We start from the raw sequence: 27,934 nt of genomic DNA, 5'->3' as shown, positions 1-27,934 counted from the left end.
CAGTAGACTTAAACACCCAACCATACTGTATATATACCACCTTACTGCATTATGTATAACCCTTTCTCTCCTTTAATCTTTGCAGTGCTGCTGGCATGCGTGCTGTCCTTCAACGTGGACCAGAAGAACGGTTTGTCCTTCAAAGGCCCACTGGAGGATATGTTTGGCTACTCTGTCCAGCAGTTTGAGAACAGCGAGGGAAAGTGGTGAGTCTCATTAGCAGTTTCAGAGGCCAAGCGTACTGTGTTTCAGCACTGGGCCATTAACTACTAACTTTACCATAACTCTGTCATCATGCTGCAAGTTTAAGGTAAAGTTTGTGCAGTTTTGTCAATTAATCAGTTCAGTCAGTCACATTGGAGCCCTCGCTAAATTAGTTTTTGAATATACAGAACTTTTAAGTCTGGAGTCAATGGCGTCATTTCCTTTCTGTCGCACGAGTAGCAATGCATTTTACGTTATCCATCCATCCGTCCTTTTTCATCCACATATCCGAAGTCAGGCCGGGATGACAACAGTCTATGCGTGTTATTCCAGACGTCCCTCTCCCTAGCAACGCATTCTAGGTCCTCACAAGGAATCCCGAGGCGTTCCCAGGCGAGTCAGATATATAATCCATCCAGCAAATTCAGTGTCTACTCTTTCCCAGCTGGCCGCATCCGTTTTACATCAGCCAACAATTATAGTTTGCCAGAGCTGAAGAGGAGAGCGAGCATAGCGACGGAGCCAGCCAACATGGAGCACGTGGAGCCTATGAGAGTTACTAATGTAACTTGGGTTCAATGAAAAGTTTGGAGAAACTTCCAAAGAAAGGATGTGACTGTGTAAATATTTGGTTTTCTATTTTCAGTTAGCCAGTAGCTAATGTTGCTGTTTTCGCTCATGTTTAAATCATCGCTTGCTTTACAGGTGACTCTGTGTTAGTTTTGTCTTTACAGGTTGCTGCAAAATATCTGTAATAAAAACGCCATTAGGAGCCACAACCAGAGCAGTTTGCAAAGTCGCCACTTTGTCTAGCTATTAAGCATCTCACCTGCTGACATTTCATCTTTGCTCAAACAAAATAAAACGCAGTTCACTTTGATTGAACTCCAGAAACACAGTGAAAAAGCTTAATTCACGTTAATAAAAGTTAGTGAAGGAGAAAACACCAGCTGCCAGCCGCTGCAATGAGGATCCTTGCCTTTACTACTAGCAGTAAACCACAACCTGCTTGCCAGAGTATCCACATACCTGGCTTGTAAATACACAGAAACCAAGCACGCATGGCTCCCTGCTAAAACAGTCTGGGAACATGCTTTTAAAACCTTGTTAAATGCTGTTGGTGTGTGGTTAACAGCTCTCTGTCACTATTCTCTACATTTCAGCTTTTATCCCTTCTCTCCAACCTGTTGAAACAGCTGACCCCCTCTCATATGGCTGTACCTGGTACTGTTCGGCAGTAATGTCCTTATCCAGCTCATATGAGATCAGTTACAATAATTCACTCACTGCTAATCAGTGGAGCCAGCTGTGACTGAACCTCCTCAATGTCCCCTTGAAAACACACTGGCGGTTTTAGTGTCTCCTAATAGCACTATTTTCTTCTAGTCTAGAGAAAAGTATTAGCCTACGAGATCTGAGTGATAATGGTAACAGCGAATACGTTAATGGGTAAAGCAGGCAGAGAGCACAGGGAGGACACAAGAGTAGCTCTAAAAAAAAAAAAAAAAAGAAAGAAATATAGCAGTCACACTGTGATGCAACACGCAGGTTGCCGTAACTGGGAGTTGACTGATTAGTTGCAGATGTCACCACCAGGCCTCCGCCCTCGGCACCACTGAAAGGTGAATGAGCTGCACCGAGAGAATGTGTGAACCGTGGCAACGACAACTCATCCATTCATTATGTTTTATGTTACTTTGGTGCAATATAAATTTTGTCTTCATCCCACAAGGCTGTTGGAATAGGTCTCACACAAAAATGCCATTTTTTCCCCCCTTTCTGTCAACAAACTATGTATGCTGCAGAAATCTTCTCCAACAAACAAACTAATTGTTTGGTTGTCTGTGTAGACAAATTGCGGAGAATCCATGAACTTCATAGTCAAACATAAGCTCCCCATGGGTTACCAAATATGACTGGAACTAGTGTTTAATTAGTACCTTACACTGTGCCCCATTTATTTTTTTCTTTGCTCTGTATGGATCCCATCTTTGTATTTGTTCTTCGTAAAAAACATACATCCTAAAAGAAAAAAAAAATTTAATTGTCTGATTTGGGAAAATGGATTTTCTATTGACAGATCCTTGGATGATAGTTGTTACATATATAGAAGACTAAGAATTTACCACCAAACTAGTATCCTTGGATTTGGCTGCCAACATCAGCATGCTAACGTGCTAGTGCTGAGAAAAACATATAGGCTAGCTGAACTTTTCTAGTAAGCCCTAAAACAGTGAAGTTTTTAAGTTTGTGATTTACAGAACTGGTAGTTGTGTATATAAAATGCTTGGTACTCAGTTGGTAACATCAGTAAATCATGCTAACATTGCTATAAGACAAACCTCCAAAGCTAACAGTTAGCTTCACGCTAACATAAACATAGGACATAGGACTTATCTTGTGACATTCTTTCTTTCTAAAGTGGAAATTAAATATTTTTCTAAGAGTTCTTACCAATTTTGTTGCAGAAGTTCCCAGAATTGTGTGACACTTTCACTTTTTGTGTCCAGTTCATCCCAAACCAGCTCCATGGGGTTAAAGTCTAGAGGCTGGGCCACTCCATCTTTTCAAGCTTTCCCTCTCGTTTTTATGAGGCAGTTCTGGTGAAGCTTGGACTAAAGTTTTGGGTCATTATCTTGCTGTGGGATGAAGCCCTGACCAACTATACCAGAGGATACAGCATGCTGTTCTAAAAATTTTGACCGGTAGTGTATAATAAAAAATAAATTTACCTCTTAACCTCTCCCAAAGTTTCCAGTTACAAAACTGTGATTAAGAAACTGCGATTTTCATCGAGTTCGCTCAGGAACGGGACAAACATGACCCCGTTTGAAGGCAGCACAAGTACATCTGGGACTGTTGGTCACCAATAGTTTGATGTGTTTACCAACCAAAACAAAGAAAGATTACATCACTGTACAACAATCCATCCTTCAGCTGTCCTTCCTGTAGAGTCATAAGCAGTTACAGTGATATAGAGAATAATTGATGAGCATCATCAATATTTCTCATGAGCAGCTGACATCAGACTGGTCCGAGTGTGTTGTTGTTCCCCTCTGCGTCTCGCTTTTAGATGACCAGGGCCCATTGGACTTGAGGAATGTTAATAAGCCCGAGTGTTTATAGGACGGCAGATGACCGGCTCTTTTTAGCATCAGTTAACTGACACGAGTGACACGATGTTATGAAACTCACACATGGAGGTGTAACGGAGTTGTAGACATTCAACGTGTCCACTTCAGAGCAGCGGATATAATAACACTGCACTCGTGTGCAAACAGCTTCAACATATCATCCATCGGTATGTGGTGAAGTGAGAATTAAATGGTTTTTATTGTCAGCTATGTGACTGTTATTGTGTCAGGGTGGTAATATAATATTACCACAGCCACATACGCCAATCATAATAAGCTATTACAGCTTTTACAAGTCAATCTGAGCCTGCAGTTCATGTTTAATTTAACTCTGTAAGGATAATAAAGCCAAGTCTAAATTGTCATGGACCTCAAGTGCAAAGGGACCCTCTCCAAAGTGCCAACCCTTAATTTTGGTAATAATATGTCAATCGTGCTTGTTATCACAATTGTAAAACCGTGATGCTGTTGTGTGTTTTTTTTCTTCTGGCTCTAACCAACCGGTCCCAACTGTTGTTTATTTGTTCAGGGTTCTCATTGGATCACCGCTGTCGGGCCAGCCTGCTAAACGGACTGGAGACGTCTACAAATGTCCCGTGAATGGAGGGGAAAACTCTTGTATCAAACTGGACCTGCCCAGTAAGGACACTTTACTCCACATTAAATAAAAACACGTGACAATTTCTACATGACGCTGAACAATCCATGCAAGTTTGTCCCTAGCTCCTGCTTTCCAGTGACCTGATGTGGGTTTGACTTATCGCCATTAATTAATGAATCTACAATAAACCTTAAACAAAAAAAACAAACAAAAAAAATTAGATAAAAATATGCATGAATCCACCTTCTTTGCTGCGTGCACATGCATGGGTGAGGACAGATACTATGAGTGCTGTTTGGTGTGTAGCCGTACTACTGTGTGTTCGAGTTAAGCCACTTCATATCTGACTGTGTCTCCTGGAGAGGAAGTTGGGCCCATCTGAACAGGAAGACAGAAAATAAACAAGGTTTTAATGTTTCAGTCTTCCGATGTATCTTAATTAAACAGATAAACACAACTTTGCTCCCGGTCAGCGGTCTGCAAAGCCTCTATTTGTGCCAAGTGCGTGTGTGTGTGTGTCAACAGAGAATAACAGCGAAGTAGCTCTGCAGCTCTCAAAATTTTGGGATTAATGCTTCAGTACTTCTGAAGGAGAGCTATTCTCGCCTCCGAGTTGTCTAGTAATATGAGTAATAGTGAATTTCTCGCTTTCAGTGCTGATAATTGACACTCGCCCTTGTAAGAGGGCTACGTTTATCGTAAATACGTACGTAAATCTCACAAAGTCAAGTTCAGTCTGGAAAACATCAACTTTGAATCATTTTGGATTCAAAACCAGACCACTCGACAACACACCGAGTAGTTTACATTATAGCAAGTTTTTGCAAAATTGAGAATGACTCAACCTTTTTTTTTTTGCTACCTTGGACTTGATTTGATGCTTCTTGAGTGTCCTTGTACATCCCAGCAGAGTCTACAGCTCTGAGTCATTTCAGCCTATGCCCGCCGACAACGCCTTCTCAATGGTCTCACATTTCCACATCTGTCTCACCACCGGGTTTACACTTCTCCAGAACAAGCGAGCGAGGCCAAAACCATAATGAGCGAAGTCAAATTGGTGTGGTCGTTGTGTTGTAATTTTTAATTACGCCTCCATCCGAGCAGTAAAAGTGAGAGGTGGTTATGCCATGGCTGTTGTGCGTGAAGAAATACTGGCAAAAAGAGTCCAACGCCCACAATTTTTGGGCTGTCTAATAAACAGTCCCACAATATGTTTACATTCTGTTGGAAAATTGAATCCAAATGAAAACCATTGCTGAAGAAATGTAAACCCAGAGGGCTCTGACAAGCAGGAGAACTACTCTGAGATGGCTGCATGATGCCTCAAATCTTAGTTGAAAGTGAAAAGTTTCAGCTATCCAAAGCCAACACTATTCGAAGTGTGTATTCTCCTCTGCGGCTGTTTTGAATCCCGCATGGACGTATCATGAGGTGCTTTATCTCGATTTGTGTCACTCATTTTATCAAGGAAGAATAAGAAAAAGTCACGTTAAAGAACAACTTAAGTCAAACACAAAGTCTGTTGGAGCCATAAAAATATATATATTTTTTACTTCTGAGGCCAGCAGGGAGTTCTGAACAACCTCCTTCTCCTAGAGAGAGCTTGAGGGCAGGAAATAGATGAAGGAAATACACAAAGAAATTAGTTATCTGTCCCCGCACAGAGACGAATGAGAGGTCACAACCTAACTTGCTAACAGCTAAGTGTCCAAAAGCGCATATATGTGTATATGAATGACAATCAAAAATTGCCTCACATCAAATGGTGACGAGCTCCCGAGTGGGGAGTTGGAAATTGAAACGGCATGTGAAAAAATGTGGATCCCTCAGAAGGAAAAACTGAGCGAGATCCCAAGCATTCCCAAGCTGGAGCAATAATTGCTAATTTTAGCCACATGTTGCGATTGCTTAATGATTCAAATCCTCGTTTTTTTTTCTACACAACAACCGGGATGTTGTTAACAGCCATAAACTACACACAGAGGGACTGCGACGTAGAGCAATGAAGCAAACTTTATTTAGACATTTCAATGGTTATTAGTGTTCATCTTCTGGATGGATGGAAGTATGAAAGGAGGGTGAGAAGCTCTTCTTCCTGTGGGAAAATTAAAGAGAGGAATTTGTCCAGCTGTTCTTCCTCTGTGCCTCTTTCTATTTGTCTCAACTCTGTTTATTCATCCTTTCTTTTCTTTTCTTTTCTTTTTTTTAGAAAACACAACCGTTCCCAACTTGCGTGAAGTCAAGGAGAACATGACCATGGGAACCACACTGGTGACCAATCCCCTTGGAGGATTTCTGGTGAGGAGGAAGTGTTGTACATTTTCTATATCAAGTGGAAAAGAAGGCCTGATCTTTGCATATTTCCAACAAGAAACCAGGCAGCATGTGTATGTTCACTAGACCTTTGAACTGAGTTGCAAAAATAGGCTCGACATCTTCATGTTTCCCAGTGAGACTTCATGTCCTGGGAATGTAACAGGATACTAGTGCACAGTTGCAGAAATGTATGCGCGGCAGTAAAACTTTATTTCTCCGCCATCGTTAAGTAGACAGGATGAAAAGATTATAGAAACATTATAGAAAAATGTGCGTTAACACATGTCTTCAACACTTAAACATACTGGAGATTTGATGAGATTCCAACATGGTTAAATGTTTTGTTCGGGTTGAGTGAGAAACATATCCTACATTTCAACACAATTTAATTGTCACCAGGATTGTGAACTCAGTTTGAGATTAGTGAATGCTTAGTGAATGTTTCTCATTTATAAACAGTGCCACTGGATCTGTCCGTCATCGCTTTTCTATTTCTCAGGGACTTTTATTTATGATACTACTAAATAAGAAACGTTTTCACTGATTAGCATACTTTAGCACGCTAATAACAGGCTGATTGGGATTAGCATGAGCCTGTTAGCATGCTGACATCACACTTTTGTGGTCACACTTTAATGTAAAACATAGTGACCATTATACTGAAGCACTGTCACTGTGGGCATGTTAGGTTGCTAATATTAGCATCACTGTGTCTAAATACAGCCTCTCAGAGCCATTACTACAAAAGATGTCTTGTAAGGCTTGCTACTTATTTAAAAAAGGAAAGCACTGAGGTTGCGGAGCATGCAGTGAACTCTAAGGAAATGGGACCAAAACATTATTAGATGTTAATCCATTTTCCAGTTATTGTTGGTCATTTTCAAATCCCTGTTTCCTCGCAGACTGTTTCTCTGTTTCCTCCATTTTTTAAAGTCTGTAGGGATGTCTGGTTACTTTTAATAGACCCGGCATCATGCTCAGTTTGAGTAGTTCTTTCCTTTTGGTTTGTGTCTTCGGTAGCCCTGAACCTCCCCTCACCCATGACGTCACGCTAATGGAAAGCTAACCAGTTACAGTCTATTAGTTTTACTTTCTCAAATTGTTTGTGTGCTTGTGTGTCCCGTCTCCGCAGGCGTGTGGTCCTCAGTACGGCTACATGTGCGGCCAGCAGCAGTTCATCTCGGGAGTCTGCGCAAACGTCAGCTCTTCCTTCGAGATCCTCAACTCCGTGGCACCAGCCGTGCAAGGTACGAAGCGAAGGCACAGCGGCAGATCGGTGCGGGACGTGACGGCATTCCTACAAATTGCCTGTCCAGGAAAAGAGATTATTATCTACTCTTTGCAGTAGTACCACCCAGGACCTCGACATCAAACTCACCCTCCCTCAGCGAAGAGGGAGATTAGAGCATTCTTCTTAATGTAAACTTGTCTGTGATTCCTCGTCCCTCTGTGGCCCGGCCCAGCCAAGCCCTTCTGCATGCCCAAGTTAGGAGACAGTTTACTGTGCCTGCACTCACTTTCCCTGCAAGGAAACGGTCTAGAAAGAGCTGGAGAGTAAACAGATTACAATTATTTTCCCTTTCTGTTTCTCTATTTCTTTCTTCTGCTTCTAGAGGCCTTTGACCTCACGTTCTTTGGTGCCTGTTTAAGTCTCTGCATGAAACTGGAAGAATTTAATTCTAGTATAAATCGAACCACTGCTCCTCAGAACAGATTTACGGACTATTTATGCACTTTTCACTTTCTACTACCGTCCTATATATTCTTTTTTATTAATATGTTTTTTAAAAGTCCACATAATGTCTGTAATGTCAAAAATTATCTGTTTGTGTCCATAATGTGATTTATTTTTCTTCTATTAACTTAACTTCTGTTAATAATCCATTTTGATTTAACAACCGGCTCATGTGCTGCGAGAGACTGCTTTACATTATTACATTTTAATTTGGAGGATGGTTGTTTACACTAGCAATGAGTAAACAGGAAGAAGACAGGATGCGTTGCGTAATCTGATGTCTTTCTTAGGAGAGAAATCAGCAAATTTACAGTAATGTGTTTATTTAGGCCGGCCCAAGAGGATAAAGATGTATAGAATAAGTCAAATAAGCCTGAACTCTCATTCTTTAATAAAGTGTAATTTATGGCTTTGTTTCAGAGTGTTCAAAGGAGCTGGACATTGTGATGGTTCTGGATGGATCAAACAGTATCTATCCCTGGAGCAGCATCGTCGACTTCCTCATCCGTTTCCTTGAAAAAATTGATATCGGACCTAAACTCTCTCAAGTCAGTTGCATGATGTTCTTCTTCTTCTTCTTCTTTAAAATGTGTGTGCGTGCAGGGTTAAACATCCAACATAGATGAAAAAATGAATTGGTTATATTGGTTGACAGAAAAGAAAGTTGAATGAAGGAATATGTTATTTTCTGCCAACTCAGATTTTCATATTATAATTGATGATTTAACCGTGGAATTTTCCACTTGGTGCCAACAGCAAGAATAACAGTTAGATGTCATTCATGAAGCAGACATTGCAGTCTTTAAAGTTATTTCCACCTCTGTTTAAGGACCCTCAGGGTATTTCTGTTCACTTGTCCTGGATCGCTCTGGAAATGGGTGATTATTTTTTATTATGGTTACATAGATCTGCCCTTGTGCAGCTTGTGGAGTTTTCCAGAGGGAAGCACTGGAAAGTCTTCCCGCCGTGGAGCCCCGTGGTTGAAAGTCACATCTTCCATGGCTGCTGAAGTCCTCCGACTTCTGTATAAAGAACATTGTGTCATATCAACGCCACCAGACGTAGCCACATCCTCTGGAGACTGTGTGGGAGGGGCAGAAGAGCAAAGGAGATGTTGAGAGGGGAAAACGTGTCTAATGTGGCAGAACATTTACAAAAAACATATGTGTCTATGTGTGTGTTTTCCAGGTGGGAATTGTGTCGTATGGTGAGACTGTGACTCACAATGTCAACCTGAGCGAGTTTGACAACACTCCTGCCATGCTGCGTTTTGTCAGATCCCTTCCTCAGCAGACTGGCTCCAAGACCATGACTTTCTTGGGCATTGACACTGCCAGGTACTCAACAGTCTCCCTCCCCTCTCATTTGGGTGAGCCTGGAAATGCCAGCCCACAAGTAGCGATTACATCATTGTGGTCTGGTTAGATTTAATGGACATTTTGGAAGGGGTGGCTCGACAATGGACTCATACTTATTCTCCCTGTGTTGTCAGTCATGTTTATCCTAAACCAGCCTGCAGAAGATACTTAATTAATCCAATATGTACGTGGTCAGGGGAATTATACAGCAATGACATGTCCATTTAGTCATTTGTCCAAACCATTTATATCAGTGCGGAGTAAAAGATGACAAATATCAATCAGCTGATACTGAATTTCGAAAATTTCTACCAATCAGGAAAGAGGCGTTCATGCCAGAGCGGGGAGCACGGCCTGGGGTGAAAAAGGTCATGGTGATCGTGACTGACGGAGAGTCACACGATTTCTACAACTTAAACAAAGTCATCGGAGAATGTGATGAGGATGACATCGAGAGGTTTGGCATTGCTGTGGGTACAAACTACTTTTGTGTTGTCTTCAGAAACAATTTTAATGTATATCATATCTGTTAATTGATCTGCGGAGGAAATTTTAGTAATTTTTTTTTGACGTTTCCAGGTTTTGGGAGACTACAATCGTCAGAACAAAACACCAGAGGAGGTGCAGAAGTTTATCAACGAGATCGCGGCAATCTCCAGTTTGCCGTTGCGAGATCACTTCTTTAATGTGTCTGATGAGTTTGCTCTGTTGAGCATTGTGGATGCACTCGGAAGCAGGATTTTTGCTCTGGAGGGTAAAGACACTAATACATAAACATGCTCACAATGTGTTGCATGTTCACCTACTGTATATAAGCCAGCATACACCTAAATATTTGTCACTTTGGGAAGTGCATCTATTAATTTCCTGTTCAGTATATATATAGGTGAAGCTTTAGGTGGGATAACGTTAGCTTAGCTTAGCTTATCCTGCTCAGCACAAAGACTAGAAGGCAAGGCAGCTCTATTTATGTGGCACATACTTTTCATACATTAAAAATGTGAGGACATACAATTAAAAACAAACATTTAGGAGAAATAAACAAGGGTTATAGTCAATGACAAAAAAAGAGAAACATAGAGGGACAAAAAGAGCTAGACCAAAGCAGTAGCTAGCCTCACTATGAATTAAGTGTATTTAAATAAATAAATAAAATAAAATAACCCAGAATTAGATTAATTTGCTGAACACATCTGAGAAGCTCTCATTTCTGTGCATGAAATAGAGGCATATGAACCGTTTAGCTAGCTTAGCTAGCTTAGCGCTTAGTGCAGTGTTTTCACTTCCTGTGTCATCACAAAAAAACTCACGGCTTTCTTTTGAGGGTTAATTTCACTTTTTCTGAACAAAATTGTAACAAATATTTCCCAAAAATGTGAAACTATTTCCTCAAAGATAAAAAAAAAATATATATATGTATTAATTAATAGAGAGGTATATACGTGACGTCACCGGAAGCCAAGTCTCCATGGTTACGGCCTCTGAGTGGCAAAAAGTGAGGGTTGAGCATGGAGGTTAGCAGCATTGCGTCCAAGTTGTAAAATTATTTTTAAGTGTTGACAACAGCAACAGATTTGAAAAGCAGATATGGGAGATATATTTATACAGATATCTCTGACTGATAAAGATATGAACGTACATAGATCGCTGCATTACGAAGAAACAACTGGAAATAGGCACAGAAACCTGGTGTCATGGGTCACATTTAATGTCAGGTAATATTAATTTATGCTGTATTTTATTTTATTTTTTATTTTTTTTGATGAATGCATACCTTAAGTTACTTGGTAAGTTACATCCTGGAGGGCTGTCAGATAAGTTTGTGGATGTTGTTGTTTTGCCGTAACGTTAGTTACAGTAACTAACTATTTCACGTCCAACTAACTATAAATAGCAGTAAAACAATAAACGGAACATTTGAGATCACTCCTCATCATCTTTTTAAGATCCGGCCGGACGCTACAACATTGTAAGGTACAAAGTGATTATGGCTAGCGTTAATCCACAGTAAAGCTCTTAGCGTTAGCATCTTATATTTAGCTACATTTATCATAACTGACATGGCCTAAAACTAACTTAAACAAACTGAAACTGAGGCTAATCCACTTTTCCAAATCCATACTAGTTCGTATGGATTATTGTTGAGTTCTGTATTTACTGATACATTTCACCGTGTTTTTTGCCACGGGGTGGATGGTGGGGTGTGACGTCAGTGCCCTCTATCATTCAACGCTTAAGTAACAATAAAATATGTATTTTTTGTCATGTGTAGTTAAATTGGTGTTTTTTTTTTTCTTCCTCAGCAACAACTGGAAATTACACCTCTTCCTTTGAGATGGAAATGTCCCAGGCTGGCTTTAGCGCACACAACATTGAAGTAAGTCTGAATCCAGTTATTTGTATTTGAAATACAAATACACAAAGAGAAAGTAACTTATAGTTTCACTAACTGCAAACTCACATGGGAATGGGATGGTGAATTTTATCTTGAGATCGAGGGAAGTTTATCCCTGCATCTGTTTATGTCTGTAGCCGTTTATTTAATGTGCGTGTGTGTAAAAAGCCTACGTTGGCATGAGTGTTAGCTCGACTAATGCACTCAACCAGATACAGAGTTATCTCTATCACGTCTTTGTGCCTTTGAGTCATTCACCTCTGACAGTAGTTTGAGGACACAGACCGTGTCTCTGCCTTGTCTCTTACTCACGTGGCTGCAGACTGGTGCTGTTTCGTCTGATTGCATGAGGAGATTGAAAAACAAACAGACACAAACAGTGGGGGGAGTTGAATCAGATTATTGTTGATTTTGCCCCCTCACACGCTTGTTGAGTTCATCCAGTAGGTATTTCCTTAGTCTATTTAAAAACACGCTGCCTCGGTACGCCTCTCTTCCTGCTCCTGACTCATTGTCACCTCCCTGTGCTTGAGGTGGCTCATTAGGTTTAACAAAACTAGACTCTGAGTTGTGTGCTCAACATGTGACCCCTCACTCTGATGGTCATCGACGGGAAGCAACCACTTCACAAGCTTCAGTGTGACTAACGGCCTATATCATGTCCTGTGACCCGCCCTTTCCTAAAAGATTACCATTTTTCTTGTTTTATTTCATGACTGGTGTCTATTGTTTAGGTTTGAATTATTACGTCTATTTGATAAAATAGCACCAAGTAAGTTGTAATGTTTCTGACAGGGATTCTCAATCAATTTGTTTTGGTATTTTTTCACCCTAACATTAAAATAATGTCAGTACAAGACTTTACAGCTTGCAGCTTGCTTGCAAGTAGTTACACGCTGCCATGTTTTAATATTATTAATAAAATAAAGATCCGGATGCTTCTAATTTCATATCATTCTGCTTCTAAATAACATCTCTGCTGTGTCCCATAGGGAGGTGTGTTACTGGGTGCAGTGGGAGCGTATGACTGGAACGGGACGGTGGTAATGCACACTGCTGGAAAAACAGTCGTTCCAGGGAAAAACGAGTTCTTCAATCCAAAGACTGAGGTCGGCTACGAACGACTGGCTGGGTACCACGGTGAGTCCACGCACACCCACAGCAAGCTGTCTTCTGAGAAGTAGTTTTCCAAAATAACTCATGACTTAAAACTTCATTATATGGTACATACTCACCTTGTTTGCATTTTGAGGTTTTTAATTGATGATACATGAAGTTCAGTTCAGATTTATTGACATCCCGAAGGAAACTAATTTTTGCAGCAGACATCAGAGACACAGTGGACAAGGACAACATCAGATGGCATCAACAGAGCACAATAACCACAGTAAAAGTAATAAAAATACTATTGATAAAAACGTGAGATATTAAAGTGCGAGATACGAGGTAGCATGGGGAGTACAGACAAACCTTGCCCAGAAAGTTAAGCCGAGAGGGCGACGGGGATGACAGAGCGGCAGATTTGTGGCTGTGTCACACCAAGCAGACGGCTCTCTGTTGTCCGGCCATCACTGTGTGTATGTATCCTTAGTTTTTGTGGTTTACTGTAACCGCTGCCACAAGTGGGACTGCTGTTGGCAGCTTTATCGCGTAAGTGGTTGAATCTGAGTTGTTGAGCTAGATCTGAGCTGGATAGACTGTTCAGCTTAGAGAACCAACGTCAGTGCGTTTACATGCACGTTAAAAAAAAAACAAATTATTGCCTTAATTGGACTATAACAGGAGAACTTAAGTGCATGTAAACACGTTACTCCGATTAAAATCGGAGTTCTCATTATCCGATTGAGACCCCCAGATAATGCGATTGGAATTGGAGTTTTCAATCGGATCATCCGAGAAAGCCGATCGCAGAAGAAGTCAGAAAGTCATATTTTGAGCATAGCTTGATTAAGCTCTGCATGTAAACGCACTGAGTGAGAGAGAGAAGAAACGGGAGTTGAGAAAGTAATGAACACAACACACACACACGGCTTCTTCTTCTCATTTTACATCTTTATCTCATCTGAACTTTGAAATGCACAAATGTTTTCACACATATTTGACACATGATCATCTAGATCAGGGCTGGGCAATTATTTTCTGCCGGGGGGCACATGAAAAATCTGAGCTGTGTTGGAGGGCCGAACCAACGATAACTTGAACTTAATTCTGCTTAATATTAATTTTCTCCCATTGTAAATAGCCGTAAATTGTATATGTTGATAAGCTGATACTGGTAGTCAGAAGTATCAGAATATTCTGTAAATATTTATTTAAATTTATGAATTTTGGTGTAGGTCCAAGAGGAAAATAAAACACAACGGATCTATTTTTGGATATAACGCATCAGAATGTTGGAAACTTTGATGCACCAGAGAGGGACCGTGTAGCTACATGAATCATTTTCTGTATCTCAATAAATCTCAATAAATGTTTAATAGATGGCAAGAGGCTGTTTCAATCATCCTTTTCGAAGAATTAACTAACGCAGATTCCAACAGTACCATGACATAAATAATACATCATGGCTTTTTGAAATAAAAGCAACACAGTCGCATTGCATGCACAGCATAAATACTTGTTCATTTGCCTGTGACTGACATTTACATACGGCCCTTTGGGCGTCCCTCTCTGGCCCGCGGGCCGTAAATTGGTTGTTTCCCATGGGAGATTTTTGTCTGCGCTGTTATTCTCTATGGCTATATCTCACTAGTGATTGAAGTGAACTTCAGTCAGAAACTAATCACAGAGGGTCATTTGGTCTCAAATCTAATCAAACTGCACTCAGTCCACAGTCTGTTCATTTTCTGTTCTCCCATTGTTTGATTTCTTAGTTATTCATATTTGGCATTATACACAAACTGTACGCTGAATAAAACGCACACCCACACAATGTTTGACATTTGCACAAGCATCAATCTGAGTCAGATGTTTGTTGTTACACACAGAGAGAGCCGGTCCGGCTCTTTTAAGGGATAAAGTGAAATTTTACAGCTGCAGAATAAATGGAGTTTTTGCTGCGTGGAGGAGAAAGATATGTAATTTGTCTGCCTTTGACAGCGGATGATTCGCCCTCTCCCTCTCTCACGTGTCACATAAATAATACACACCGGCTCTTCTCTCCATCCTGCTGCCTTTTATGGCTTGCAGAGCAACCACAGCATCTTAATATCAAGTTATTTAATCAACATGTCATTAGATGGAGCACTGGTGGGTCCAGGCTTGCGTACTGTAAACTCAGCTGTTGGCACATGCTCGTGCCTAATGGTCAGGCTGCAGCTTACAGAGCCGCTGTGTGTTCTCTGAGAGGATGTGCGTCTCCGCCACGAGTTCCACGAGCGTTTTAATGTTTCCTCCGCACAGTCGGATGCACGGAGAAACATTTAAAAATACCTCGTAAAGAAACTGTTGTTTCCTGGTGATGTCGTAAATTGCGAACGCCGCTTTGACGCGTCCCTGATGACGCCTGTTTGTGAATGCACGCTCCGCAGGCTATGACGTCCAGTCAGCGTCCACACCCGACGGAGTGCTATACATCACGGGTGCACCGCGGTACAACCACACGGGCCGCGTTGTAATCTACCGCCTCGATGCAAACAACAGCATCGTCGTGTCGCAGATACTGAAAGGAGACCAGGTGAGTTTTTACAGTTTATGTGTCTGCACCAAATCCACTGAATATCAGTTCAGAAGTATTGAAGTAGTTCAACTCCAAGAATCATGATGCGCTAATACTGTACTGTTTATGTCATATTAATTATAACTTACGAATACAGTCATATGATGATATGAAGTGTACATAATATAAACTTAGGATACTACTATAAAACAGCTTGTAATATTACATAAATGCACTATATATATATATATACAGAGGATAAGCTGCAAATGTAGCTACGTCACCCTCGTCATGTGAGTTTTTACCACTCACAGATGTTCCTAATAAAAATCTTAACTCACCATTCACCATTTTAATTTGAAAACAGAAGAAGCTTCCTGGATGAAAAAAAAAAAAAATGCTAGTCCTTTGTTTCAGCTTTGTTTTTGGGCGTTAAACCTTGGCCTGGAAAACCGAAAACGTTGCCAGACATATTTTGTAAAGACTGGCCGAGTCAGGGTGTTGATATATTCAATTATTGAGCAGAGTAGGCAGCATCTTAAAGGTCAGACACAATTCCGGTTCCTAATCGACCATTTTAGATTACCAGGCGTAGCGTTGTTCTCACACAGAACTTATTTCAACTTCTGACAAAAGCTCTGACAAATTATTTCTGTTTCCTCTGTGTAGATTGGTTCTTATTTCGGCAGCGTCCTGCAGACTCTCGACGTGAACGGAGATTCCTACACAGACATCCTTCTGGTAGGAGCTCCTATGTACATGGGCTCAGAGAGAGACGAGCAGGGACAAGTCTACGTCTACAAGGTCAATGAGGTACGGGACACTGGAAACTGTTTTTCTTTTCTTTTTTTGGCAGATTTCCATAGAACTCCACAATATGAAAGTTGCCCTTAGTCATAGAGCTGAAGATCTAATTGCTTCATTTCCAGGACGGCCAGTTTGAGCATCAGTTTACCCTAAAGCCTGTCAATCAGTCCTGCTGTACCGCCCAATCAGCCACCTGCACTAACGAAAACGAACCGTGTGGCGCCCGGTTCGGCACGGCCATAGCGGCGGTGACGGATCTCAACCTCGACGGGTTCAACGACGTGGCGATCGGTGCGCCTCTCGAGAACGACCACAGGGGGGCCGTCTACATCTATCACGGGGACGAGACGTCGCTGAAAGAGAAATACGTGCAGGTGATAACAATGATCTGCAAGTAACAAAAAGATCTGACATCAAAATTCACATGGAGGCCTGCTCCCCTAGTTGTGGTCGTCCCCGATTCCACGTTTCACTAAATATGTGGTGTCAACCCTATCGCTAATGAGCCAATCACAAGACCACATATTTGCTAACAGTGCAGCTGAATATTTGAACTTGTGTATCATTTTTACAGCTTATTATTTAATGCAAAATGTTAATAATAATATATATTTATAAATAGCACTAGACTGAGTTTAATATAGAACACATATAGTAGGTAGGGGGTCCTTACTTCATCTCTCCATCAGTTTGGGGAAAATCATTGAAGGCCCCTGGTCTAAATAAACTAAAATATCACTTTTATGGTCTTTACTTATTTTTTTTTATGTCTTCTCAGCGGATTCCTGCAGGTGGCGACGGGAAAAAGGTCAAATTCTTTGGTCAGTCCATACATGGAGTCATGGATCTGAATGGGGACGGAATCACTGATGTCACCATAGGAGGTCTGGGAGGGGCTTCCTTGTTCTGGTGAGACACGACCCATCCTCAGATATAAACAGTCACACCTTAAACTTTACATTCTTCCTCAATCATTGTCAGTGGTCGCGCTCGTATCCCGGAGACATCAGCTTACATGTCCGCTTTGCATTGTCTTACTCGGGTTTAGACAGCTGTGGGCGTCCCACTGGGTTCGTAGGCTGGGGAGCAACAACTTCCGTATGATCGCCCCGTTAAAAAAAAAAAACTTCCCCATTGGAGACCAGAATGCAGATTTCAGCCCACAAAGTTCTGAAACGCACAATGATTTAACTTCCCGGGCCAGACCTTCTCCCACAGCTTCTACTGGCCGATCCTCAACGAAGCTGTGTGAAAACTCAATCTCCCAAGGGACTTAGAGTTTAAATAGGATTTGGCAGCAGGCGGCTGTTCTTCCAGGACTGTTGGCTGTGTTTTAGAAAGCTAACAGTTGGATGGAGAGAGCTGACGCCAAGATTATGCTCAAGATACATCCGTTCTCTGTTACTTTCCTTACACACTTCGAATCAAATGAAGGGATACCCTATCCTGAGCATGACCAAATGTATCACTGTGTATTCAGCATGTCTCTGTCTCTGTAGCTAGCTTTGATGGAATTTTATATGCAAATTGTTTCTTTTAGTAAAGCAGCTCCCAACTTAAAGTCTGGAGCCCTCCCAAAGGGCTGCAAGATACATCTGGGGAGTTGAGAAAAGCGGCAATTCTCAAACTTGACACCTTTTCTTTTCTCGCAGGTCCAGAGATGTTGCACAGCTTCACGCCAACATGACTTTCAACCCCGCTAAAATAAACCTGCAGCAGTCTATGTTCCAGTGTGAGTACGGTGGACGCACATCTGTTTGTGTAAAGACGGAGGTGTGTTTCTACTACACCATCAAATCTGAGCAGTCAAACCCGGACTATGAAACAGGTGAGCCACACCGCACCACGTCATGATGTTGATGATCATTCACTTTGGGGTGGGAAAAAATATCGATATGGCAATATATCGTGATATTTTTTCTTCTGATACAATATCGATTTTGAACGTCTTAATAACGATTTTAAAACTAAAAGGTGCAATACATTGGAAATGGATCATTTGCATTAAATATATATATATATACAACATGTATTTTAAGCTGCATTGAGAATTTGTCAGTGAACCATGAAGAATATCATAATATCGCAATGATGTATCGTATCGTGACTCAAGTATCGCGATATGTATCGTATTGCGTAGTCCTTGCGCATAGCCACCCCTACAGTCAACTGACTCACCTCGTTCACTTTTCTTCTTCGTCGTGTCTTGCAGAGATCCGCTATTACTTGACTCTGGATGCTCTGCGTGCAAAAGCCAGAGCTTCGTTTTTTACCTCGGACGATAAAAGCGATCGCAAGCTTAACAAGACGCTCACCATGAAAGACAGAGAGAGGAAATGCATCAACGAAACCTTCATGATGTCGGCAAGTACTCAGATCTTTATGATGTGGGCTCGGTTTCTGTTTCTCACCTGCATAATGTCAGATGTTATTGTCACCCTTTATATCCACTGTAAAATGCCTACTAGGATAAGCTTAGCCTGTTAGCCAGAGATGAGACAGAATGAAGGCTTGTGCAAAGGATGAAGACCTTGGTTCTAATGTGAACCAGACCAGTCCTCATCAAAGCATGTATAGGTCAGCCTTGCGATGGCGCTAGTGATAAATTATGTGTAAACTCTGGAAACAGTGCGAGAATGAGCACATGACTGTGAATAATTGAATGAATTAGGTGTTTTATAAATGTGATGAGGTAGCATTTCGGGAAGATTTATCAAAGGGTCCAACGAGCACGTCACATATAGCTCGTCACGCGGCGAAACACATCTGAACTGCCACCTTCTCCAAACACAAAACCGTCTCCAGTGGTTTTCTCTCCAGGCCATGGATTTCTCTGATTAGTTGCCCCTAGGCGAGAGAAAGAGGAACTAATCAGTGGAAACAGCTGTTGTTGTTGTGTGTGGTGAGCATGAATACCTGCTCTGTTCTGATGTGCCAGCTTGTGCAGAAACTTCCCACATATTCCAGGACAGGGGTCTCCGAGGGTCAGAAAATTAGTTCCGGACACAATAAAGCGACTTATTATCTTTCTTCCCTGAATCCGAGATGGACTCAAACCTGAACAGATCTGAGAGCAAATGTTGGAACGGAAGAAGTCAGCGATGTGCCCGAGTGAAAATGTAGCTGGGCTCTGTTCTGTCTGGACCTCTAGAGATTTGTAAAGCTCAATGTGGAGCGGCTTTTTCAAGTGTTTCAGTTTCAGTTACTTCGGGGCGATATGCCTTCTTTTACAGCCATGTGTTATAGCTCAATCTATGGCAATGGTTGCTAATTGTATTCCTCAGAGGATGAAGGTTAAAAGAAGTCTTTCAATGCTAAATATATCTCTTCGGTGTTAGTGAGATGTCACAATACGGACATTCACGGTTCCAAGAGGATGAATCTTCGTGGCTGGATTCTCTGACGTTTGCTCTACAAACATGTTGATGAGCCTCTCATTGCTGTCAAACAACCCTCAATTCCAAAAGATGATGGAAAAATTCCTCTGAGTTTCCCGTCCGTGCAGTTCCATAATTTCTGCAGATCCGTCAGCTGCACAGTCTCCTGTTCTTCCACATTGTCAAGAAGCAGGGTGCCCGCAGGGTCTTCGAAAAGTATTAAAAGTTGATAATTAAATTTTGGAGAAATTAAGACCCTTGAAATGTATTAAAAAGTCTTATCACGACTTTATGAGGTTCTGAAAATTTGGGTAAAATTCGAGTTTGAGTCCAAAAACATTAAAAAGATGTGGGAATTTATTTGTTTATTTGAGTCCTTTTGTGAATTGTCTCTGAAAGTGCCAGAACTTCAGTAATTCAGATGCACAGAAACGACGTTTCGAGTGCATATTACAATCGCACCTTACGTCATGGTGCTAGCCACAAGGCTACTGTCAGCTCTCCGTTGCTTGCTTCTATGCCAGTGGCGTTGTGCCACCACAGCTACAGCTACAGCTACATCCTATTTGGATCCTGTTCTAAGATAGTGGTCTACAGTCTTTATCGTAAGCTAAAACTGTTAAGTTAAAGGTGTCACTGATGTAAGTGGTTACAATTCGAAGTGGCGGTGCGATACTTAAAAATATGCCCTGTCAAGATTGATTCAGATGTGGAGGCCACTGAAAAACACCAATTGTTTATGAAACACGCTTCACTTGACCTTTGGTTTGCGACTCGGTAGAATATTACACACTTGAAGATTGTAGAGGCATTTGAATGGACGCACGATACTCAGGCAGGCTGTGGAATTCAAACTATTATAGATTTGTATTAACTGGACTGAACGTGGCCAAGACAACATTCCCCACGCTGTTTTACCAGCAGCAGCTGTCTGGGCTGTGAGAGGTATCATTGCTGTCAGTGAGTTTTAGCTCGTAGGCTGAACAACGTCTGAAGAATCTGTAGCTTCGAAAAACAAAGCTTAGGATAATAAACAGGAAAACTTAAGTTAGTTGGAAAGCTTTCAAACAATCAGTCATCTGCGCACACTAACACGGGCCTGTGTTTGAGATCTAATCCACCAAAAAAGGACAAATAAACACAGGTTTTGTTGCTTACATTCTTATCCCTTTTTCCTCCCTCCCATCTTTTATTGTCCTCCCTCCTCATCCTCCTTTGTCTCAGGCCCGACTGGACTTCCGAGACCCTCTCATGGTGTCTTTGGAGTTTGCGCTGGCCAAAGAGGACGAGGGCCCGGTCCTGGACGAAAGCCTTCCCAAGTCCATCAATAAGACAGTAAGTCCACTCTGTGTCACTTACAAGAGCTTCTTTATGTAAATGATCTGCCAACTAATCGCAAGCAGAAGATTTAAAGTCACTGACAGGAAGGATCTGAACCTCCTCTTCAACATCCTCCATCTGTCTGTCTTTATAATCCAAGACTGAGAAGTTGGGGTTTTTTTTTGTCTCTGGCTCCAAAACATGCCGCTGTTACACTACATTAGCATCTGCAACAGCTGACTGCCATCCTTCAGAGCTTCCCCCCAGCCTGCATTAGCGCTGCAGCACAAACAGCGGGGACGATTCTTCCCACACTCCCACATGCATACTTGTTCTAACAAGAGGGTTTTTAAGATAATTATTGCAATGAGTGATGTTTCCAGATGAAGCGGGGAGATATCACAGGGGGGATTGGGCTTGTGTAGTAGCAACAGCACCGCGGCTCACTTCTAAACACGGGGGCCGTGTGTTGTGTTTGAAAGCCCTGACACTTCCTGACTCCCTTCAGTGTCAGATACTGTCACAGCAGCCGTGCACGTTGCACCAAAACAGGCGAGGAAGCGTTATTAGGACCTCTCCTGTCATTGTTATTAAACGGAAAAGACGCCACACACACACACACACACACGCACAGAAAAAGAGGAAGGCCGTCAAACGGAAGCTACGGTTTTTCTTTTGACATTGTGCTGCGTATGATATTCTGGCCTCTGCTCCTTTTCTTGGAGGAGAAGAAACTGTTGATATTAACAGTCCAGTGGGAGGCTGTTGGGAATGGGAACAAATTGGAACGTGAGCCTCAAACACTCAATGGGGGGAAAGCAAAGGAAATTAAGGTCATCTCTATGCAACCTCTTAATCGGGCACAAATAAATACACAACAGCAACAGCAGTTTTTTTAAATTTTTTCATTCTTACTTCTCAGCTCAGTCCTGAAGGCTAATTGAACTGTTTTTGGATTATTCTGATATCTCCAAACCCTTTCTTTTACCAAAGATGTAAGAAATATTATCTGTTTTGTCTTCCAATATGTTTTATTGTTACCAATAAGAATTTTCATATCAATAAGAGGACTGTATACGACACCTTATTGCTTAAAAAACACTGGGAGCGAGGAGTCAACCTTCTCAACCCGACACAAATCAACAATAGTCAAAAGCACCACAGACATTATTGTACAAAATGAAAATACAGTTGGACTCATTTTTACTGATGATTGTTCTTTAAGCTCTGTGTGGTGGCTCCATATTGAAATTGCTTAGATAGAAATTGAATAGCTAGCTAGCCATCAGCCTGTCACTTAAAACAGTCCCCACCTTTACTTATGCAAAAGCCTTGATATCATTTAAACAAGGGAAAATTGACCCCTGTATAGTTATTATGAATGAGAAAATCTAAATCTATAGAAAACCCTTTTTTGTAACCAAGGTGTAAACATCTTTATTTCGGAGGGCTGTACGGACTGACTTGCCAGAGCCTCATATTAGAGAGAGTCTGGCCAACTCAAATCATAGGCGCCACATTAGATACATCGGAGGGAAGATTCTGCAGTGTCACCCTATGGGGCGGATGTGCTATGTTGAAATAAATCACTTATTTTCACCATTAACGAGCCTGTAAAAGCTATTGCCAATGTCTGTCAATATGAAAGAGGCTCTCGGTTAAATATCCCAGCGTCTACTTACTTTAAATATCTTAGATGAGCCTGTAAAATGCTTTGTAGCCCAGTCACCTCATCAGTCCTGGAGCTGTGTTTACCTTCTCCTCAGTCTCCCGTGTTCATCCATCACCATTAAAAGTTTGAAATTACTCAGAAAAATTATAAATACTCAGAAATAGTGGAAATTTAACTAGTCTTACTGTTAGTATTATCATTATAACATTCGCATGCTAGCCATAATAACTTAGTTTAACCACGGCAAAGTTACGTGTCGGTTAAATTTGTCTATTTACATGGACATAAATTACATGCACAAATGGGTTTCACAGTATATATGATGCTAGCTGCTATTTTTCTACGAATAGTCTAGATAACTAGCTAGCATAAGGATAGCATAAGGCTTGTTTTACTTCAAACTTCATTCATGTGTAAAACGGTGTTGGGCGTTTTTGAGATCAAGTTACACATTTATGATGGTGTGACTTTATTTTTCCTATATGAAAACTTAACAAACGTCAAAGAGAGACATTGACTTTTACCTCATGTAACGGGGAGAAATCAGTTGACATCCAGTTCTTCCTTTTAATCTTCTGCCCCCATAACTTTTGTTCACTAGGGAAACGGTTGAGTTTCCTCTGTTTTTTCCTGATCTTGTACTGGAGCCGTAGGCTGAGCTGTGGCGTGTTACAATTTTTAAACTAATTTCATTCCCTGTTATTGCCACTTCTCTATGGGTGAATATTGGTCAGGTGTATCTAACATGGCGCCCATGAAACACGTGACCAGCTCAGAACCAATCAGCATAGCGGGATAACTGAGACGGTTCATTCCTTAGTTGGCCAGACTCTCTGTAATATACAAATCTCTGACTTGTTTTCACAGACAGCCTCAAGTGGACATTTGAGGAATTGCAGTTTTTGTCAGAAAACAAGTTTCCCGATTTCGAAAGTGTAACTTTTCACAGATCTATATGGTAGCCTTCTTTGGAATAACATTTATAGAGAAGATTCAGATGTGTAGAAAGCATAGGCTTACAGTTAAAATAGTTATTTTGTTTTCAGTAGCGTATTTTGCAGCATAAGCTAAATGTAAGAAACGGAAACCACTTCATAGGTTAACTACATGTTTCTAAGAAACTTGTTCTATATTCGGATAAGGTGTGAAACCAAAAACCACCAAAATATCCTCCTGTTCGTTTACATCATAAACTCAGGGTTAAGATGTTAGCAGGTCATCTTATCCTTTCTGCACGTTTATGATCAGACATTTTTAAACTTCTCTGTCTTTTTCTTTTAGATCGCTTTAGTGGACTGTGGAGATGATGAGAAGTGCATTGCTGACCTCTCCCTCAGAGCAGAGTCGAGTGTAAAAAGGCAAGTAGAATCAAACACTGTATAACTTAAAGCAACAATAACATGAGGTAATTGTTCCTCCTGTCCACGCAGACCATGAAGAGATCTTTTTCTTATGGTATTCCCTCATCCTCATCCCACACCTTCACAGTTTTTGAACTGCAGTGGATGGATTGTGATATTAAGAAGAAATGTTACGATAATTTTGAACCAATTTTGAAGACGTGTTTGAAAATGTGAACCTATCCTTTAATAATTTTCATATATGGAAAACAATCTTTTCCATATTGAAGTTGTGCAGCGCTTTAACAGATGCAACCTCTTCCCAGAGCATGACTGCCCCCCTGTGGTGGAATCTGTGCATCGCAGACAGACACGCTCACAGTTTTTTAATTTTCCTCTCCAGCGTTAAGATCAAAGTAAATGAAAAGGAGAAGATTGACGTGAACATCAACATCCTAAACAAGAGGGACAATGCCTACAACACCAAAGTTACCCTCAGCTTCACACCGAACATCAACTACGTGAAAGTAGAGGTGAGATTCCTGCATCATTTCAACGTCTACAGATTGAAGCAGCGTTTTTTTTATTATCTTTTATTTCTTGTAATCAGCCAGAGACAGCGTGCTCTCTGAATGGGACGAAGGTGGAGTGCGCTGTGGGATACCCCTTTCTGGGAAACAATGTGGAGGTGAGTTTCAGCTACAAATATCACCTCTACAGTATATATTATTCACCCTTTCTCCCGCTGACCAAAGCTATCGCATGATCTAATATCCACAGGAAGATTTCACTGTGATATTTGAGGTGAATCCGAACAGTGTCCCGGAGCAAATTCTGATAAACGTGACAGCTACAAGGTGAAGGAAAATCAGCCCCTTCTTATTTATCAAGCTGGTGATTCTAATAACAGTGTCCAGTTTCTGTTTTAAAAAAAAATAAAATAAAATTAAATCACAGTGCATCAAAAATTTACAAATGACTTTTTTGAACTCCCTACAGTGACAGTGAAGAGCTGCCTTCAACCCTGGGTGACAACAGCGCCCAGATCAGCATCCCCGTGAAGTACGAAGCTGGAATCACATTCACAATGTGAGTAGTTTAGAGGAATTAATAGTGAACCAGCGTCTTTGTAATAATTGATACTTTCCTGGTTTGTGTAGTCCTTTCATGGTGGACATACACAGGATTGAAATGTCCTTCCTCGTGTAAATCTAAAATGTACACTACTGTTTTTTTTTTATTATTCAAATGTTTAGTTCAATATCTCATCTTTTTCTGAAATTAAAGCATAGACCAAATAAACAACTGAAATTACCACAAACAAAAAAAAAAAATCATGGAATCAATATTTAGACTTATTTTGTGACGTTCTTTCTTTCTAAAACGGAAATCAAATATTTTTCAAAGAGTTCTTCCCAGTTTTGTTGCAGAAGTTTCCAGCAAATGTGCTTTGCTTTCACTCCTCTGTCCAGTTCATCCCAAACCAGCTCCATGGGGTTAAAGTCTAGAGACTGAGCCATAGGTCCACTTCATGTTTTCAAGCTTTCCATCTTGTTTTTATCCTGAAGTAGTTCTGGTGAAGCTTGGACTAAAGTTTTGGGTCATTATCTCGCTGTGGGATGAAGCCCTGACCAACTATAACAGAGGATACTGATGCTGGTCTAAGACTTTTGACCGGTAGTGAATTAAAAAAATAAAACACATATATAGTTATAAAGTGGCTCATGCAACCCCTGAGTTGTGCAGTAGTAGTGAACTAGTGCATGAAAAGGGTCAATAAATATAATATACAGTATAAATCAAATCAAACTAGGTGAGACCTGAATCTGACTGAGAAGTTTCTGTTTAAATCTTCCAGGTATCACACGGCAGAACACATAGAAATAAAGGAAGGTGAACAATATCCCCCGGAGTTCAATGACACCAAGATGATTGGGGAGGAGGTCAACATCAGCTACACGGTAACATCTAGCACGCCAAGATCACGTCTGATGATTTGAGGTGGTGTGTGTGCTCCAGATGTGACGCTGGATATCAGTAAAAACCGAATTCTCCCGTTGTAATGATACATCCTCAGGTGGAGAAGTTAGGTGACATCGCGACTCCGCCCCTCAAACTCTCAGTGGAATATCCCCGTCACTCTCCTCTGAATAACAGGTTACTGTACCTGACGCGTGTCACCAAAAGCCCTCAGGTGTCTATACACGCCGCAAACACGCAAGTTAGTGCAATGAAACGAGCGGACACGCCATCATGTTTTCTTCTCCTTCTCCTTCTTCTTCTTCTTGCAGGTGGACTGCTTCACAGAGAACCTGATCAACCCTGAAAAAATTAACCCCGGCATAGTAAAACTGGAGCCCAAGAAAGAAACTCTCAGTGTCTTCCTAGTGGTGAGTGATTAGTGATGAGGTTTTTACGCCCTAAAGGCCGCTGAGCTCCTCCTGACGCCGTCTTACCCCGTGTTTTTACTGTACAGAGCTGTGGACGAGCGAAATGCGATACGCTCACCTGCACCATCCCTGCAGATAAGATGGGCCAGGTCAACGTTACGTTCAGAGTGTGGAAACCTACGTTCATCAAGGCAGGTTTAAAGATGACTCGTAAGTTGCCCTCTATTTCAATTTATAGGCTAATGGAAGAAACATTTATCTTACAGGGCGAGTTTTCCGCTCTGTACATGGAGGTGAACGGTACTTTGAGTGTCATGGACAGACAGCTGTTCGAACTGGGCAGCAATGACAAGACCAGAATTGTAAGTCATAAAGTGTTGATATCACATGCTTGCATTGTCTTATTAATTATTATTATATTCAGTGTGTGTTTTTATGTACAGCGTGGATACATTTAGACTCTTTGTGTGTGTGTGTGTGTGTGTGTGTGTTATAACCAGGCGAAGATCCAGATCTCAAAAGAGTCCATAGGTGGAATCCCAATTTGGATCATCATCCTCAGCATCCTGATAGGACTGCTCATCTTAGCACTCGTCATCTTCATTCTATGGAGGGTAATGTTTCCTGAATCATACTGCAGATTATTTCTAACCTTCAAATACCTTTATGAGCCCCGAGAAAGTTTTTTTTTTTTTTTTTTTCGACAACTGCTCTCAAGGTGGTTAGCTTAGCTTAGCTTAGCTTAGCTTAGCTTAGCTTAGCTTAGCTTAGCATAGAGTCTAGAATCAGGTGGAAACAGCGGGAAGCAAAAGACTTTGTCACCGTAGCTTTGTTGCATATAAAACTAAACACAGGAAAGATAAAATGAGATTAAAGTAAAATAAAAATAGAAAGTGTAATCAAAAAAATGTACAGAATTAGCACTATGAAAAAATACACAAGTTGGCAAAACAATGTCCGATATGGTTGTTTGGTCAGTTGCATAGCAACAGCGGCATGGATATACTAAAGATATGCTGAGAAATTTTATTTAATACGTATATTATTATTTTAAGTGTTCAACAGGGGGTCCACAACCCCTACGGGGTCAGCGGAGGTACTGCAGGGGGGGTCACACAATCTTTGATTAATTAGACATTTTGATATATGTATATTTTTTTTTTATTTTTATTTTATTTTGCTCCACAATTTTCCCCCATAAATTTAAATTAACACGATTTTCCCCTATTTTAGTGAATGGATACCACCTTACTGTTGCACTTTTGAAATATATTTGAACCTGTGTATTATTTAAATAACTCAATACTGAATGCAAAATGACAATAATGCTGTACATTTATAAATAGAGTTTAATGTAGAACACATATAGTAGGTAGGTGGTCCCTACTTAATCTCTCCATCAGAAGACCCCTGATTTAAATAATTATGCACACAAATAAATAATCCTAATTTTTTAATCGTAATACATTTTTATATAGATTAAACAATTTTATTACAGTATTTTAAAAGTGGCATTTCCCATGTTTCAAGTCTATATGACAGATTTTAAATATGAGGCAATAACTACACAGTGGTTAGCTTAGCTTGGCTTAGTTTAGCTTAGCTTAGCTTAGCATAGATAAAGGAC

The 27,934-nt window shown here is 40.9% G+C and overlaps 1 protein-coding gene across 1 annotated transcript in view; it reads left to right on the top strand.

Moving 5' to 3' along the window:
- itga1 (integrin, alpha 1) overlaps positions 1-27,934 on the top strand; it is a 49,420-nt gene that overhangs the window by 19,268 nt on the left and 2,218 nt on the right. The window contains exons 2-29 of the mRNA XM_047570017.1: positions 86-206; positions 3,868-3,977; positions 6,149-6,237; positions 7,388-7,502; positions 8,411-8,538; positions 9,179-9,327; positions 9,668-9,818; positions 9,928-10,102; positions 11,652-11,725; positions 12,736-12,883; positions 15,274-15,419; positions 16,071-16,214; positions 16,331-16,582; positions 16,987-17,117; positions 17,861-18,036; positions 18,421-18,572; positions 20,810-20,920; positions 23,859-23,935; positions 24,321-24,450; positions 24,528-24,605; positions 24,698-24,774; positions 24,917-25,006; positions 25,776-25,878; positions 25,995-26,111; positions 26,209-26,307; positions 26,394-26,498; positions 26,574-26,669; positions 26,808-26,921. Of these exons, the coding sequence (XP_047425973.1) occupies positions 86-206; positions 3,868-3,977; positions 6,149-6,237; positions 7,388-7,502; positions 8,411-8,538; positions 9,179-9,327; positions 9,668-9,818; positions 9,928-10,102; positions 11,652-11,725; positions 12,736-12,883; positions 15,274-15,419; positions 16,071-16,214; positions 16,331-16,582; positions 16,987-17,117; positions 17,861-18,036; positions 18,421-18,572; positions 20,810-20,920; positions 23,859-23,935; positions 24,321-24,450; positions 24,528-24,605; positions 24,698-24,774; positions 24,917-25,006; positions 25,776-25,878; positions 25,995-26,111; positions 26,209-26,307; positions 26,394-26,498; positions 26,574-26,669; positions 26,808-26,921 (3,458 nt within the window). The remainder of the gene's footprint in view (positions 1-85; positions 207-3,867; positions 3,978-6,148; positions 6,238-7,387; positions 7,503-8,410; positions 8,539-9,178; positions 9,328-9,667; positions 9,819-9,927; positions 10,103-11,651; positions 11,726-12,735; positions 12,884-15,273; positions 15,420-16,070; positions 16,215-16,330; positions 16,583-16,986; positions 17,118-17,860; positions 18,037-18,420; positions 18,573-20,809; positions 20,921-23,858; positions 23,936-24,320; positions 24,451-24,527; positions 24,606-24,697; positions 24,775-24,916; positions 25,007-25,775; positions 25,879-25,994; positions 26,112-26,208; positions 26,308-26,393; positions 26,499-26,573; positions 26,670-26,807; positions 26,922-27,934) is intronic.

Source organism: Mugil cephalus, chromosome 19, assembly GCF_022458985.1.
Source record: "Mugil cephalus isolate CIBA_MC_2020 chromosome 19, CIBA_Mcephalus_1.1, whole genome shotgun sequence".
NCBI classification, from domain to species: domain Eukaryota; kingdom Metazoa; phylum Chordata; class Actinopteri; order Mugiliformes; family Mugilidae; genus Mugil; species Mugil cephalus.
Note: the sequence above shows the minus strand (reverse complement) of the source record. Positions and strands in the feature narration are given on the sequence as shown.